The sequence below is a fragment of the Balaenoptera musculus genome, chromosome 1 (assembly GCF_009873245.2).
Source record: "Balaenoptera musculus isolate JJ_BM4_2016_0621 chromosome 1, mBalMus1.pri.v3, whole genome shotgun sequence".
NCBI lineage: Eukaryota > Metazoa > Chordata > Mammalia > Artiodactyla > Balaenopteridae > Balaenoptera > Balaenoptera musculus.
Window position 1 is genome coordinate 162659095 of NC_045785.1, and position 17521 is coordinate 162676615.

Genomic DNA, 17521 nt, shown 5'->3' on the forward strand with positions numbered 1-17521 from the left:
TTAATTAGGCACACTTTTTTTCTTATTTGTTTATAGTAACTTGAGACTTCTGTATTGGGTTTAGATTATAACTGTCTCATTAGAAATCGTCATTAGAAGCAACATGTAAACTGAATAGAGGTAGTTGTAGATAATAAGGAGGAATCCTTTCTTTTTACAGCCTGTTCAGTATGTAGAACATTCTAGGATCTAATAAGAGATGAAGATTAAATCTCTGGCTGAGCCTCACACCATCAAACTGTTTAGGTATTTATACACAGAAAGGGGTTCCAACTTTATCTCACTTTAAACATTAATGAATCAATTGCTTTTAAAGATTCAGGTCAGCATTTTTTCACCTAATTGTGTTTAGATTTACTCCTCTCCCCCACTCCATCTCCAGAAGATAATCTAATGTAAGCGTAAATTTGTAATAATACCTTAGAAGACAACTATTTGGCTTTTGTTTAGCATAATTATTTTAATTGTATGCCCAGACACATTTGATAACTTAGTCTAGACTAAAATTGTATTTTCTTTTTTAAATCTGAATGTTTCTATTGACCCAATCCACTCCCCCCCTTCAACCCCCATATTTTTAAATGGTTTCTAGTCAGATGATACTAGGAATAGCAGAATTTTTTCTGGAGTTTCTGGAAGCTGAGCTTATGAATCAACATATTTTAGTTTGGGTTCAGATATTCTTAGCCATGTCTGGGGAATTTGGGTGGGTATTTGAGATCAATAACAAAACTTTTATATGTCTAAAAATGTTTGATTCTTATTTTAATAGAATAGAAACATGCTTAACAAAAGTGTTCAAATATTAACTTGATCTACAAAAATTTACTAGTATATTTTAAAGTCAAATAGGGAGGAGTTTTGAAAGCCATGGTTTAAATATAACTCATTTCCCCTTTCCTCTGAGTCATGATTTAATTGATATAACTTGGTTATAACCTTATCTCAGAGTTAGTCAGAACCACTGCTAAGTTAGCTAGGAGCTAACTGCCCTTGATAACCAGACTTCCTGTGTATCATAACTTTCTGAGTTTCAGAGCTTCACATTGAGTTCAGTATAATTATATGGGAGGAAACAGTAAATCCAAATACTGGGTAGGGTGATGGGGGACAACAGCTGGATTTACCACGTGCACTGTCTTTCAAACTACCCTACCTAGTCACTTACCAGTTTCAAGTTTTTATCAGATGGTAAAAGAGAAAAAATTAGTGCTAGGCCCAAAGATGCTGAAGAATTATCAGAGATCAGGAATAATCTCTTACAGAGGTCTAGTTAGGAGTTGGGGAAAGATACAAAGGAGAGTTTATTATCTCAACCTGTTTTCTTTTTTTCTTCATTTAAGAAGCTCATGATCTTTTAAAAAAAACCATAGTAAAGCCCTGTCCCCACCTTAGCAAACTTCAGTTTTGCCTGATTCTTTAAATTTTTTCAGTACATAATTAACATCTTTTGTGACAGATGTTCATTTTCTTGAAACTGTATTTACATTTTTGTGCTTTAAATTTGGGGAAGTAAAATATAGCTTTACTTTCTCCATCTTTATCATATGTGTCAAATACTTGAATTGAACTGATTTTTAGGAGAATAAACAGTTTCTCAACCGAATCTCTAGCTATTCTTGGCCAGTAGCTTATTAGTTGCCATGCACACTACCAGGAATTGGTGTCTGTCTGAGGGTATTCTTTGTCTTAATCTGGATAAAATGACTCATAGGGAAATGTTCTTGCGCTGCTTTTATAGCATTCCCTGTATATACAGAAATATGTGTGTATATTGGCTTCTCTCAAAGTTGTACTCTGCCTTCCTCTTCTCTCCTGCCCTGCCTCTGCTCCATAGAAAGAGAGCAACATGTTCTAGTAGGATCTTGATGGGAAAGTAAGGGGGAAATAGGAAATAGCAACTGGGGCACTGTCCCTACACACATTGGAATGGGGAAGGGGGCGTGCATAGGACTTAATGATTGATACCCCCAAAGTGAAGACTTGCCCTGAATTAAAACAGACAGAATTTTCCCCCAGATTCCCAATTATTAAGAAAATTCAGTGAAGAAATTAAATACACATGCTTCCAATGGCATTTAAACAAAAAAATTCTGCAACTAAATGATACTCAAGTTTGATTCAAAAATCCTAGGTAAAGTGAAACTCTTAACATTATATTGATAAATGGAAGTATATGAACTTTTCATTTCATAAAGAGTTGAAGTTTCTTCAGAAGATAAAATGGTGTGAGAATATCCATAATAACTTTGAATGTTTGATTTTTAGATTTTGTTCTATTTAGTCTTTTGTTTTTGGTTTTTGTCACCTGATGGACTTTAAAGTATTTTTTTATTTGACATCTAGAGGTTAACGTTAGGTTACATGTGCAGTAACGTGTTTTCAGGGCATCTCGGTAACCTATTTCCGAAACATTCATTAGTAAATCTAACTTTACGTGTAAAATTTGGTAAGTGTAATTTTTCTAGAGTTATAGGAGCTTACCTCATAGTTTGAAATTTTTTCTATTCTTTAGCTATCGATTTAAGATTAGATTATTACCAAACATAAGCAATGTATCTTGTAAAAGATGTATTTAAATGTATGCCTAACTTACATGGGAGGGTTTGTTTGGTTTACTTTCTCTAGAAACCATTTTTATAAGCTTGTAGGTTATGCCTGCCTTCCCAATACTCCCTAAAAGAAAATCTTACAGAGCAATTCGTTATACTCTTAATTTTGTGAATAAACAATAATTTCTCCACACCATTTTTGACAGCAGTTTATTTTTAATGTCTTTTAAAGTAAGCATCTTAATGAAGAAGAAAAGGCTGTCATTTGGGGTTTTCTTTTAAATGGATTTGAAATCTTTACCTCTATGTTCCTTGGAATCTCTAAGTATGATTAACATTTCCTGTCTACTAAATTTTCTACCTGCATCAGTTGACTTGCTCAAGCACCACAAGTAGCAGATTTGATAAATGAGTCCCTCCAAGCAGTGGTCTTTAATTAGGTTTAAGGTTTAAAAGAAATTGCAAGCTTAATATTCGTAAAAGCTCTTTTGTCTAGCAAAAAGTTGCTAAAACCGTGATGATCACTTTCAAGTCAAAAGTAAAGTAACAGAGTAAAGGAACATTAAAAGTATTAAAGCTAAACACATTTCAGAAAAAAACTTAAGTGTGAAAGGGCTTCACAATAAGCTGGAAATGGTTTGTCCTTTTGGGGGAAAAGAGTTGATAATAATTGTGCTTCATAGTGAAATGCATCAGTGATCAGATAGTTACCAATACACAAAGACCTTTGAGTTCAGCCTTCGATTGTTCAACCTTCTGTGGCATCCCTTTATTGCCACCTAGAGACAGTGAGTCCATCAAGCTCATGCTTGTCCACTTCAGTCATAGGAAACTCAGTACTTTGCACACCAGCCTCTAATCCAGTTGCTGGACAGCTCTTCTTACCTTTGATAAAGCCAAAATATGACACTTTGTAACTCTGACCCAGTGGCTCCAGTTCTGCTTTCTGGTCTACTTAGTCCTTCTTTCACATTGTGGCTTTTAAGTAATTCCTCCATTAACTGGTTTTTCTTCTGTCTTTTTAAAACTTGTTGCATGAAACCCCCCAACAGCCATTATAGAAGTCAGACTTTTTAAAAAGCAAATTTAGAATACTTGGAATAGTTCTAACTTTTCACACAGGAAGTAAAATTCTAGGTGAATGTTTTGAGGGCAGAATTAATTTTCTCCCATGTTGATGCCTTGGTCACTAATGATCTTTTCTAATTTGAGATTATTTGTTCAAAGCAGACTTTTATGAATATGTGAAATGGAGCAATAGGGTCACATTTAATCTGCTGTGACCCTATTAAATCAAAATATTTTGAGTCTTTTTAAAGCTTTATAAAAATTATTTTTAAAGGGCATAGTAGAATGGTTTCTACTGTTCTGTTTAGGCACAAACATTTTCTGAAACTTCCATCAACTTTTTTCCCCTGACTGCTGCTTTCTGTCATGTCAGAGGATGAAGTTCTTGCTGCTGCAGCAGAAGTACCTGGAGTACCTGGAGGATGGCAAGGTCCTGGAGGCACTTCAAGTCCTGCGCTGTGAATTGACGCCCCTGAAATACAACACAGAGCGCATTCATGTTCTTAGTGGGTAAGAAAGCTCAGTGCTCTGGTCCAGGTTGAGGAAGGAGCTATTTTTGTCAAGGTTACCATTCCAAAGTTGCATTTCTTTTAATATTTTCCCAAGATGTGAGTATTGCTAAATTCTTGGGTAATATTTGTCTGGGTAATTTCACTTATGTGTGTACAAACTATTTTTGTCATCCTAGGAAGCTTTCCATATTGGAATAGAGAGATGCTTAAGTGGGTGAAGGGAGAAGAAATATGTATTAACAGTGAAATGCCATTTCATGATCTTCTATAAAAGCCCTGTAGCATAATCTTCTATTAAAAAAACAATAAGCAATAAAGTTTCTAGTGTTGATGCATACAGACATTTTTTTTAAACATATACTTGTCATGTACCAGGTCCTTGCTAAGCATTTCATAGACACAATCTCATTTTATCCTCGTGTCGATCCCTTAAATGTTAGAGTGCCCAAACCCTTGGTTTTGGACCTCCCTCTCTTCTCTGTTTACACATGCTTCCTAGGTGATCTCATTCTATACTATGCCTTCACATACCACCTACATGCCAGTGGCTCTTAAACTTACCCTCTCATCTGAACTCCCAGTGTATATACCTGATAGCCTACTTGACAGTCTCCATTTGGATGTCTAAACAGTATCTCAAAGTTACGTGTTGAGAACAAAAATGCTGAATTCCCATTGTCCCTCCCCCCACTCAACCCGCACAGACCTGCTCCTCCTCTCGTTTTCCTCATCTTAGTAAATGGGGAGACCTTCTACCCACTTCTTCCAACAAAACACGTAAGCCTCATCCTTGCATTTTTATCTTTTAACTGTGACAAGTATTGTTCACGTAAGGAAATGGCCCAGAGATGACAAGGTGTCGAATTGACGTGGTTTCTTCCTCTTAGTCCAGTGTCCTTTGAGTTATACCACATGACTTCCCATAAACAGACACGCGTTTGAAACCTTAGGGTGTAATGTGTATTTTCAAAAGGGAGCAGAGCAACCATGGGTAACTTTTGCAAAATTCTAAAAGTAAACAATTTTTCGTAAAGTTGATAATAACTCCTCAAAAGTTATTTTAGAAGCCAAATTTTTGCGTTGTCCAACTTATTTTATAGGGCTTTGTGAGTGTAATTACTTATACTATTAAAAAGTAAGTTCTCGTCAGCTAAGGCACTATTTATTTAGTAAATAGCAAGAGAACAAGTAGTTCTGCTGTTGGGTAAGAGGCTATTAAATTATTTAGATGCTAAGTGTAATATGCAAAGTGCAATATGCAATTAAGAAAAGGAGGTGGTGATACTCAAGTTAACTGAGAGGTTTCTGATACTTACATGATCATTTATCAATCTCCACCTGTATACCAGGTAGTAGACCAAGTACTTCATATACTCCATCTTATTTAATCCTCACTACCCTACTTAATACCCTTTTTACAAATGAGAAGAACAGATTGTCTGAGACCAGAGTACCAGGCGAAATAGCAGGAGAGTTACTTGCCAGGTCTAATCTCCAGGTTTGAATAATTCTTTCACTTCTTTTACTTTTAAAGCCTGTTCTTCTGAGAAGAGCCAGAACCAGGTCAGGGTCACACTTCCAGCAGGGGGCCCTCATGTATTCTCCAGAATCCATGAATTTAGCATTTATGCCTCCTTCGGCACATAGAGTGAGTAATAAAACAGTTCCCAAATGTTCTGCTTTGGGATCTCAGTACCTTTCACAAGATGACACAAGGATGATTATCCAATTATACCATTTCTTGAGTGGCATTTATGAAAAACTTTTGAAGGTATGTTGTTTTTGTTTAGTTAACTGAGTATGAATATCTTTGAAGGGTTTTTTTTTTTTGAGTTTCGTTTTGTTTATTGAGGAGCAGTTAGGTTAGCATACTGGTTAAGAGCAAGTTCTGCAGCTGCAATGCCTGGGTTCATTTTCTGCTTTGCTGCTTAACCCTAAGCCAGTTACTTAAGCTTTCTGTGTCTTGGTTTCCTCATTTATAAAAATAGAATAATAGTGTTTATTTCATACAGGATTGTTATGAACATAAAATGAACTAATATATGTTGAGCGCTTAGTTAAGAACAGAGCCTGGCACCCAATAAGAGCTACATATGTATAATGAATCATAACAGTAAATATAAAGATGCATTCTATTAATAGCTAGCATAACAATAATATTATCTACTATTCTATTATTGTTATATTCAGGTGCCAGGTTGTATTAATGAATTGGGTCCACTGTAGAAATTTCTTCTTGATTTATATTTCTTAGTAAGAACTAGATATCCAAAGTATAATCAGTATTTTTCAATTATGTTTTATCCAGAGAAAAGGGTTTGATATTTGGTGCTTTCTCTTGTCATATTTTTAGGTATCTGATGTGTAGCCATGCAGAAGACCTACGTGCAAAAGCGGAATGGGAAGGCAAAGGAACAGCTTCACGATCCAAACTGTTGGACAAACTTCAGAGTAAGAGTCTTAATTTTTGATGTTTCTGTATTTTCTCTTAGAAATGATATTACAAATCAGTTAGGAAGAGTTGTGTCTAGACATACTCTTATCAAGTGGTTATGTAAGAGGAGTGAGGGGGAATCCATTAAGAGGCCCTTTATTTATTTATTTTTTTTGATAAGTCTTTTTTTTTTTTAAACACCTTTATTGGAGTATAATTGCTTTACATTGTTATGTTAGTTTCTGCTTTATAACAAAGTGAATCAGCTATATGTATACTTATATCCCCATATCCCCTCTCTCTTGCGTCTCCCTCCCACCCTCCCTATCCCACACCTCTAGGTGGTCACAAAGCACCGAGCTGATCTCCCTGTGCTATGCGGCTGCTTCCCACTAGCTGTCTAGTTTACATTTGGTAGTGTATATATGTCAGTGTAAGAGGCCCTTTGAACCAGAGACTTCAAATTCCGCCATGGAGTCTAAGAAGCTAACTTCAGGAGTCAGTGACAGGATGCTGGTCCCAGAGCAAGTCTCCTTTCATTGCTTTTATGCAGTGATGCTCCACTTAAGATTCTGTTTGGGGGAGAAGTGCTGTGGTTAGAGAAAAAAAACATGTAAACCACAGCTTTAAGCCACAAGTGTTTTAGATAGAGGGAGACCTCGTTTTATTGCTCTTCACTTTATTGCGCTTCGCAGATAACTGCAGTTTTTACAAATTAAAGGTTTGTGGCAACCCTGAGTTGTCAAATGATGGTTAGCATTTTTTAGCAATAAAGTATTTTTTAATTAAGGCTTGTACATTTTTTTTAGACATAATGCTGTTGCACACTTAACACACTACAATGTAGTGTAAACACAGCTTTTATATGCACTGGGAAACCAAAAAAATTTTTGTGACTCGCTTTGTTGTGATGTTCCCTTTATTGCGGTGGTCTAGAACTGAACCCACAGTATCTCCGAGGTATGCCTGTTTTTTGTTAATTTCAACAGTAAGGCACAGATTTCTTTAGGTAGAATGTTTTACCCTCCCTCCAAATATTTTATATAACTTCCAAATTAGAGTAGGGGTTTCATTTTTGCCACATCTTTATAATAAAAGACCCTCTTTCCCTCTCTGGTTAGACCATATTCTGTGTTTTCATGTTGAGGTGGGAGTGGAGATCCTAAGAATCAGAAGACCATGTGGTTGTGGAGGTGTAAGCCTTGAAGGATTGGAATAGATTGGTATCTATAATCAAAGCTGCAGTTATATTCCCTGAATTTTCACAGTATCCTTGGCATTAGAAGCAATTTGGTGGGACCTGGAACTTGACTTGTTCCAACATTTTGGCCCACTCTTTGTTAAGTGGGTATTTTTCCTATACTTGGCAGTGATGCTTCGTCTCCCTGTGGGACACAGTTATCTCTAGGTTTTCTTTTTGTCATCACTGCCCTTGTATTTTTTGCTGAGTAGTAGTTGTTGTTGTTGTTGTTGTTGTTGGGTTTTGTTGTTGTTCTAGGAAATCCACATGCAAATTAAAGCCCTCCTGCCCAAGTGTATTCCATTCTAGTGGCAGCCTAGCTGTAGGTGCTGACAGATACTCATGAAGCTTACATGTTATATCACCCAGAACTGCTCTATTTAAAGGACACGATATTATTACAGTAAGGGCAAGTACAGCAGAAGATGAGTCAGATGTCCTAAATAAAAGTAAACTGTTTTGTTTATTTAATTTTAATTTTTATTTCTCTTTTTAAAAATATCTTCTATTAAAGCCTATTTACCACCATCAGTGATGCTTCCTCCACGGCGTTTACAGACTCTCCTGCGGCAGGCGGTGGAACTACAAAGGGATCGGTGCCTATATCACAATACGAAACTTGATAATAATCTAGATTCTGTGTCTCTGCTTATAGATCATGTTTGTAGTAGGTAAGAGAAAAACTTCTTACGTTCTAAAGTAGGCTGACCTTTTATGGTCTCACTTATGAACTTTATTAAAATGGTTTTTTAGAGTTTTATCCTGTCACCATAAAACAATTCATGTTTGCTTTAGCATTCACAAGTACAGCTAGAACTCTTGAAGTTGACAGTTAAGAGAAATTTGTATATGTTTATATAGGAAACCAGTCCTTGGGAACTGAAGCTGGAAAGCCTGTTTTGCCTTTATTTGCCTGTGGGTCTGGTTGGACATTTTCTGTATCTGGCCATTTTTTTAAGGATTTGTAAGTGATATTGTATAAGAATGCCAGTGATTGAAGTGTTTACTGTCCTTGGATGCCAGAGGTCACTTAGTGATTTTTTTTCTTTTCCTGAACATTATGGCTGTTTTAACTATGGCCCAAATTATTTTCTGCTCGTAAAGGTCATGGAAATGCTTTTTTCATAATGAAAGTTCTGCTTTTTAGTTGAAAGTGACCTTTCAACTAGAAATGTTTAGAGCAGCAGGTATTAACTTTCTGGCTTGGGTTTTGTTATCATACCTACCCATCTACATAATTTAACTTTGAAGAATTTGGGCTTCACTTTCGATGTTAGGAGTGTTTTGCGTAAAAAAGTCCCTACTATTTGAACAACGATCTCCAAATTTTCAGCAGAGCTTTAATTTTTAAGATACTGAAAAACAAATTGTGAAATCTTTCAAACTCCAGGAAGAAAATTATTTGGGTCTGGTGAACCAGACATAACAGCTGCAGTGCACATGCTCAGTTTCTTTTGTCAAATATCCTCAGAGAACTACTGAAAATAACATGCATAGGAAGAACAAAAGTGTATAAGTATGAGAGCTTTGGAAAAACAAGGAATTTCTGAATAACCATAAAACTCATATATGTGTGCATATATGCACTACGATTTAAGATCATCTTTTACTTGGGCATAAACTGCTTTCAAATGTAGTTGAATTCTCACTTCACCCTCCCCCATTGCAATTTAAAAAATAGTAATAATTGAACTATTGGCCATAAATTACTTAAGTCTTAGTTATCTTAAAGTGTTGGATAATTACTTTGGTGCACTTAAAGAAAGTGATTAGAGATCTTTTTTCCTTTATCCCTTGTTATTCTTTAACATTGTTCTTTGATTTGCTTATGAGAATTTTTAAGTCTTTTCATTTAAGTTGAATAGAGGTAGGAGGAGATAATAGATTAAAAGGCTATCTGGTTTCATATTTTATAGCTCCTTTAGGGAATTTGAGATCAATGTTAAAATTAAGGCGATTGTGAACCCGAATTTTTTTTGGTTCATGAATTTATTGCTGGTGGAATACATTGAAAGGTATATATGGTAGACTTCATGGTTCAAGAGGTGTCAGTAAGTTGAGAGCTTGCCTTCCTGTTTGGAAACTGCAATGTTATGAGCACATGACCTACATTTTTCTTAAGTGCTTTAATTTCTATACCAGTACCTGTGAAAGTAAATGATGGACAGTATTTAGTCTGACTTTTTCCAACCCTCAGATCAGGGATCAAACTCCTATAAACCTGCATAGAAAGCACTCTGAAGTTTTACATAGGAATGAAAGAGTTCTTGCTCCTCAGAAATAACCATTGATGATTGGAAGGTCTTCCCTATAGTCTTCTAAAAACAAAACAAAACTTTGATTCTGTGCTCTTCCTGGTTATTACTGCCCACGCCCCCCTGCCGCCTCCGTAGAGCTAACTTCTTAAAATAGTTGCCTTCCTTACTACTTCTTCACCCTTCAGATTTCTGTAGTATTAGGGTTTATGCAGCCAACACAACACCAGAACTGTTCCTGATGCTGGTAAAGAACAACATCTTTATTAAATCCCATGGCTCCTTTCCAACCTACATCTTAGCATTTCTATAGCATTTGACTGCTTTGCCTTGAAGCTTTTCCTTTGACTTCCAAAACATTCCAGACTCGGTTTTACTCCTGGCTACTCCTCAGGCTCCTCCTCTTTCCCTGTCCCTTTAATAAGTTTGTGTTCCAGAACTATGTTCCTTTTCTCACCCTACTCTTCCTGTTTAGGTTATACTTACATGATCCTAATGACCCCTAGGTCTGGGCTAGTGCTACAGAACTATCTCCTAACCCTTAGACCTTAATACAACAATGCGGATATTACTCAAGCACCGTAAGTGCAACATCTCAAACAAGAATTTCCCTCTCCTCTCACCTATCCCTGCAAAGTCTGTTTTTCCTATTGAATTCCCTCTCTCAGTGAAAGGCTTCCATCTACCCAGTTTCTCCAAGGAGTCAGCCTTGACTTTTCACTCTGGGGAGACACTAAGTGGGGAGATAGTGCCTGACATCTAAGTCAGTATATATATAGTCTTTAGAGTGAGTTGTGCCCTTCATTGATGAACTGGGAAAATAGAACCTAAATTTTATGTAATTGCTGGTGTTCCTGACTCATCTGAAAGTCTTAAAATTAAAGTTGATATTTTTTATTGTTTGTTTTACTCCCTTTTAGAAACTACATTTTAGCACTGAAACTAGAAAACTGTATTTTCGGAATTAAATCTTAGCATTTAAATCTAAATACCAGCCTTCTTTAATCTCTGGGGAATAAAGAATTGATTATGAAAATGTGAACTGTAACTTTTTTTTTATCTTGATCAGCACTGAAGAAATTTCATTAGATTGTATATTATTTATATTTTTCACAATTCATGCATACATATTTTTGGTGAAATTTGATCAGTAAGGAACAGGAATTTTCTTGTTAAATAATTCTGTGGGGTTTTTTCCACCAGCAAACAGTGGAAGAATGTTTCCACAGATAGCTGCTTATAAGTATTATTTTTTAGTAAAGGATCATAAAATATTTATAGTGTTAAGATTTATAAAATGTTACGGTTTAGCTTGATTAAAATGCTACTTTTTTTTCAGTTTGATTTGGGAAGGTACTGATATTTTTAACAAATCTTAAAATTTTAAATTTACTTGAAAACAAAGACATGTAAACTCTATCACTTTATATACTCTAAAATTAGCCTTTTAATAAACTAGGGGTTGTTAGTCTTTTTAAAAGATTATTTAAGTAATAATAAAATAATGACACTTTAAACACCACCTTGACATTCAGATACAACGGGCTGTCAGTAATCTGGTTGCCTTGCGCCCTGTAAGTTTGATTATGAGTCATTCCTTCCGTAAGGACATTGTGCTGCTCTGATTTTAGATATATCTTCATTCATGATCAACTTTAGCCATTTGAATTATTGTGTGTTTTATGCCTAGATATAAAGTGTTTCTCACCGAATAAATATTGACTATTACCCATAGGAGGGGGAAAAATCATTTTTGATTTAGAAGTACTTATTTGATTGAAATTTTATCCATCAGTGTCTTGAAAAATATGATTTGAAAAATGATATTTGGAAAGAAAACTGACCCTGGAGTCAGCCGTAGGTTTAAATCCTAGTTCAGTTATTTATCAGTTTGATATCTGTTAAGTTACTTGCTCTCCTTGAGCCTCCTGAAAATGGGGCTATTACTTGCCTTGCAAGGGAGTTTTGAGAATTAACACTACTGTATGTAAAGCATGTAGCGCAGTCCTTGGCATCTAGTAGGTGCTTAATAAATGTAAACTGGAATTGACTATGTTTCAGTTCAGATATAGGCTAATATTTTAATATTAAAGCAATTTATAGTTAGACAGTCTAAAAGTTTAAAGCAGTCTCCAAGTAGCCAACTGCTAAGGTACATAACCGTGTGTGCCAGATAAAGAACGTTAACTTAATTTACTTTTAAATACATATTGCCGATCAGGCTGGTGAATTGACAGAATATGTTTTTAAATTATAGATTGGTTGGGGGAAGAAAATAGAGAAGACCATTTTTTAAAACAGACTTAAAAGTTTACCCATTAATGTTTAAGTAACTTTTTTACAATACAGATCTGTACTCTCCCAACAGTAGCCATTAATTACATGCAGCCATTTAAATGTAAAGGAAAAGTCATTCAAATTAAAATTAAATGAAAATCTAAGTTCCTCAAGTGTGCTAGCCACCTTTCAAGTGCTCAGTAGCACATACAGGTAGGGTTATCAGATTGGACAGTACAGTTATATAACATTGGAATTATCACAGAACGCTCTATTGGACAGTCCTGATGTAGAAACTGGAAAAGGATAGAATGGTTTTTAAAAGTGAGTGCTTAATGAGAATAGTCATTCTTAGGATAACATTATCGTCTTTAACTTAGGAAAGTTAACATAGAATTCTTCACCCTTAATGTATAAAAACTGCAACTTACAAAGTACTGGCTAAGCGTCAGACTCAGTCTAAACGCTTTACATTCATTATCTCATGCTTGTAAAAGGAATTCTATAACACAAGTACCCTTGTCTGTCTTTATTTTATGGCTGGAAAAATTGAGATTTAGAGAGATTAAGTAAGTTTCCCAGAATCACAGCTAGTAAGTGGCCAGGATTTGAACCTAAGTCTCTCAGACTCTACTGCTCCCATTCTTAAGGCGTTACTCTTGACCACTACAGCCTCTACCATGTATTGCACTTCTCCTGTGCTGTCCCCAAAATCATACTAGTAATCACTTTTGAATAGCTGTTACATTCCAGCAATTTCAGATGTGTTTCTCATCCTTACAGGAACCCTAAAAACCTTGTTAGGTATATATTCATCTCATTTTATAGATGAGAGAACTGAGACTCAGAGGAGTTAAATGACTTGGCAAAGATACTAAAGCCTGTGACCCAAAATTGTCTGGCTACAGTGCCTGTGCTGTTTGTTATGCCAAGTTGCTTTTATATAAATGAAAATGTACATTATTTCTTCTAGAACAACCTGATGCCAGCCCACTTATACAGACAAACATGAAGCCCTGATTGTTAATTTGTATTTATATGAATTGACTTAATCAGACCAAAAATTCTCTTTAGTCTTGAGGGCGGGGGGAAAGGATAAATTGTAAATTGAAGCAGACTTTAGGTTACGGATTTCCCCTAAGATTGCCTTGACTAATGTTATAATATTTTCTTTTTCAATATAACCAATATAAATGTGATTCTTAGGATTTACAAGTGCATTCATATCTTATTTTGAAAGTTTTTGGTCTTCAAAGAAGTTTCATCAGTTGTTTAACCTTTTTCATTATTATTACTCTTAATCTATTTTAAAAGAATAATTATTTGTGGACTTATTTGTTTTAGGAGGCAATTCCCATGTTATACTCAGCAGATACTTACGGAGCATTGTAATGAAGTGTGGTTCTGTAAATTCTCTAACGATGGCACTAAACTAGCAACAGGATCAAAAGATACGACAGTTATCATATGGCAAGTTGATCCGGTATGTACTCCAGTATGAGTGTTTAGATTGCAAAAAGTAGTTTTTAATCTAATTGATTGAGTACATATTTTCAAAGTATGTGTATATAAATAGCATTCTTTTCCAAGAGCATTTTTTGTCATCTTTGTCATGTCTTATCTCTTTCTATGTTGTTTAGGTAATATATACAGATTAATATTATCAAAATTGTTGAGCGTTATGTGCTAGGATTGTACTCAGTCTGTGCGTGCATTATCTAGTTTTATCCTCTGAATAACGCTGTGAGATTCTAATACCTCCTGTTTTCAGATGAGGAAACCAAGATAAAAAATGCCCAGGCCCTCACAGCTTATAAATGGCAGAGTTAGACTTAAATCCAGGAATACTTTTACTCCAGACCTACTGCTCTTAATGTCTCTGCCAGTTTGTTATCTTTGTTAATACTTGATTTACAGATTAATACAATGTCCATTCTGTCACAGGTTAGAAAAGACTCGTTACCATTTTGCCTTCTGAAACCCTTCATTATCTTCTGTAATTCGTGGAACCTCTGTTAAACATCCCCCCCTATCTCTTTCCACCCCCCCCCCCGATGATGCATATGAAAAGTATTGTATTCTAGATTTAAAATTCTAAGTTCTCTCTAAAATTAGATTTGTCTTTGTTTATAACCAGGTGACCTACAGATTTGTAGAAATAAGTATTTCCATTTCTTTCAGCCAATTAAACATCGAGCAATCAAGGAAGCACATGACTTCAAATAGTTCAGGGAGATGTATTTGGTATAGGGGTCATTCACCTAAAATCAGAAATTATAAATAATCTTATTTTAAAATTTAGAATTAGAATATGATATTAGCCTACAATAAAGTTTTGAACTCCTATGTTGAAAAAATAGAGAAAGGGGGCCAGAGAAGGAAATATTTTAAAAAGAAGAGAATCAAATTTGAGAGCATACATCAATTCTTGTGTACCTGCAATATGCTATGAATGAAGAAAGGCAAATAAGATCTACTCTTTGCCTTAAATCAGGCATTCTTTCCCTTTTATTGTACCATGTACTCCTCTGGCAGTCTAAACCCTGCGGACCCCTTCCTCAGAATAATGTTTTTAAATGCATAAACCAAAACACATAGGAAGCCCAAGTATATATTATATATTAATTACAAAGGAAACCCAATTATATTGAAATATAGTTATCAAAATAGTACAAAAACAGATACAGTATAGTAATAATGCTGCTTTTTTATTAACATATTAAGTAACAAATTCTAGCAGCAGATCTGATAGCTACAAGAATTTTGAAGTAGTGACAAGCATAAATAATATTTTGAGATATCTGCAACAACTATAATATGATGTGAAGATATTTGAGATTTCCATTATTAACAGTCACCTAATACGACCTAATATAATACTTGATACTACCTTGCTTGTTAACTGCCTGCATTCAAGATTGAAGGAAATACTGAACTTCAGTCTGTGGTTAGTGAAAATAAAGGTGTGCATTTTCAAGTACAAGGACTGCTGCTTCTATCCCTGGATGACTCCTTTAGATCTCAGGTTAAGAACCTCTGTGAAAGGAATGCACAGTTTAGAAAGGGAAATTAAATACATTGAAATAAGAATCATACAATATATGTATAAAGTATTGTGAAAGCACAAAGTAGCTTCACAGGTTAGGAGTACCTCATTTGAGGCTTGCTGTGCATAGCACAGGTGGAGACAGGAAAAGGAAGAGAGGGACCTTCCCTTCCTTTCTCCCCACCCCCAAGTAAGAGAATAGGATGACTAAGGCAAAGCATGGGAAAAATGACTAGAAAAATAGGTTGGGATCCAATCATAGCCTTTGAATACTATTATGAGGAGTATTTTTGTTCAGTAGTTATTTGCAAGATGTCTGAAAAGAAAGCAACAATATCAAAACTTTTTTTATTATGTTTTTTCTTCTAGCGGCAGTGTGTAAGAGTCCCTTTTGTTTAGCAAGTATTTATTGAGCACCTGCTGTGTGCCAGGCCTTTTGATAGAGAGAAGTCACACTGGGCTCCTGATAATACAGTGTACTGGAACTGGGAAGCAAGGGAAAGTTAAGACAAGTTAAGTCTTGGGTGAAGGAGAAGTAAATAATTTTTTAGGCAAAACCAGTTACACCTGGTCCTTGGGTGAAAGATAATGTGGCTGGACATTTGGGCAAAGCGATTTTGTAGACTAGGAGATGAGGTTAATGAAGTAAGTAGCAACCAGATCGAGGAGGATCTTGTATACTGAGGAGTTCAGACTTTTATGCCAATGTTTCCCAAAGTGTTTCTGTGAGAATACTGCTTATGCAAGATGTTAATAGGTGTTATGTGTAAAGGGCTTTTATGGCCAGATTAGCTTGGGAAATGCAGAGTTAATGCTTACATTCATAGACTTTGGTATCATGATATTTTATTATGTCAAATACTATTTGAAAAACTTGTTAAGAAAATTGGTGCTCTTTGGGAATATGTGTTTTGTGTGTGTACTTCTAATGGATAGAAAAAAGAATGTATAGAGAACCTTAAGATTTCAACTGATGTGATTCCAATGCCTAGTTTCCTTTAACAGGTTTTCTTACCTTTGCCCCCAAAAAGGAATTTTACCCATTCCCCTGCCCAAAATCCAAGCAGAGTTAAGTGGGTTCCATGAACACGGTATTACCACTTGGAATATCTTACTATAGAGATATTGTACTTTGGAAGATACAATATTAATATTCTCATTTGTTTTCAACTTCTTCTTTTACAGCAGCGGTCCCCAGCCTTTTTGGCACCAGGGACCGGTTTCGTGGAAGACAGTTTTTCCACGAGGTGGGGGTGGTGGGGGGAGGATGGTTCAGGCGGTAATGCGAGCAATGGGGAGCGGCAGGTGAAGCTTCACTGGCTCGCCCGCCGCTCGCCTCCTGCTGTGCGGCCCGGTTCCTAACAGGCTGCTGACCAGTGTCGGTCCGGGGGTTGGGGACCCCTGTTTTACAGGGTTGTATTTTTTAATTAATGTGCATGAAACAAGTTAGTTTTTTTTTTTTTTTTTTTATTGGAGTGTAATCGCTTTACCATGTTGTGTTAGTTTCTCCTGTACAACGAAGTGAATCAGCTATATGTATACATATATCCCCTTCCTCTTGGACCTCCCTCCCATCCCCTGCCCCATCCCACCCATCTAGGTCATCACGGAGCAACAAGCTGAGCTCCCTGTGCTATACTGCATGTTCCCGCTAGCTATCTGTTCTACACATGGTAGTGTATTTATGTCAAACATAATCTCCCAATGCATCCCACCCTCTCCTTCCCCACTGTGTCCACACGTCCATTCTCTACGTCTGCGTCTCTATTCCTGCCCTGGAAATAGGTTCGTCTGTACTATTTTTCTAGATTTCACATATATGTGTTAATATACAATATTTGTTTTTCTGACTTACTTCACTTTGTATGACAGACTCTAGGTCCAGCCACATTTCTACAAATGACCCAATTTCATTCCTTTTTATGGCTGAGTAATATTCCATTGTATTATATGTACCACATCTTTATCCATTCATCTGTTGATGGACATTTAGTTTTTGAGTTAAATACTTCTGTAGTAGTAGTAGTTTGTCATTAGTTTAGAAGCAAATCTTTGTGTAGAACTAAAGCACCACTCTGAATGAAAGTTTGTTCCTAGAAGATCTTGAACCTAGTCCAAAAGACTTGACTTGCTTATT

At 35.8% G+C, this 17521-nt stretch overlaps 1 protein-coding gene across 3 annotated transcripts in view; it reads left to right on the top strand.

The window, feature by feature from the left end:
• WDR26 (WD repeat domain 26) overlaps window positions 1–17521 on the top strand; it is a 41883-nt gene that overhangs the window by 4757 nt on the left and 19605 nt on the right. For all 3 annotated transcript variants that reach the window (XM_036848994.1, XM_036849650.1, XM_036850483.1), the window contains exons 4-7: window positions 3994–4130; window positions 6486–6583; window positions 8321–8477; window positions 13683–13821. In XM_036848994.1, the coding sequence (XP_036704889.1) occupies window positions 3994–4130; window positions 6486–6583; window positions 8321–8477; window positions 13683–13821 (531 nt within the window). The remainder of the gene's footprint in view (window positions 1–3993; window positions 4131–6485; window positions 6584–8320; window positions 8478–13682; window positions 13822–17521) is intronic.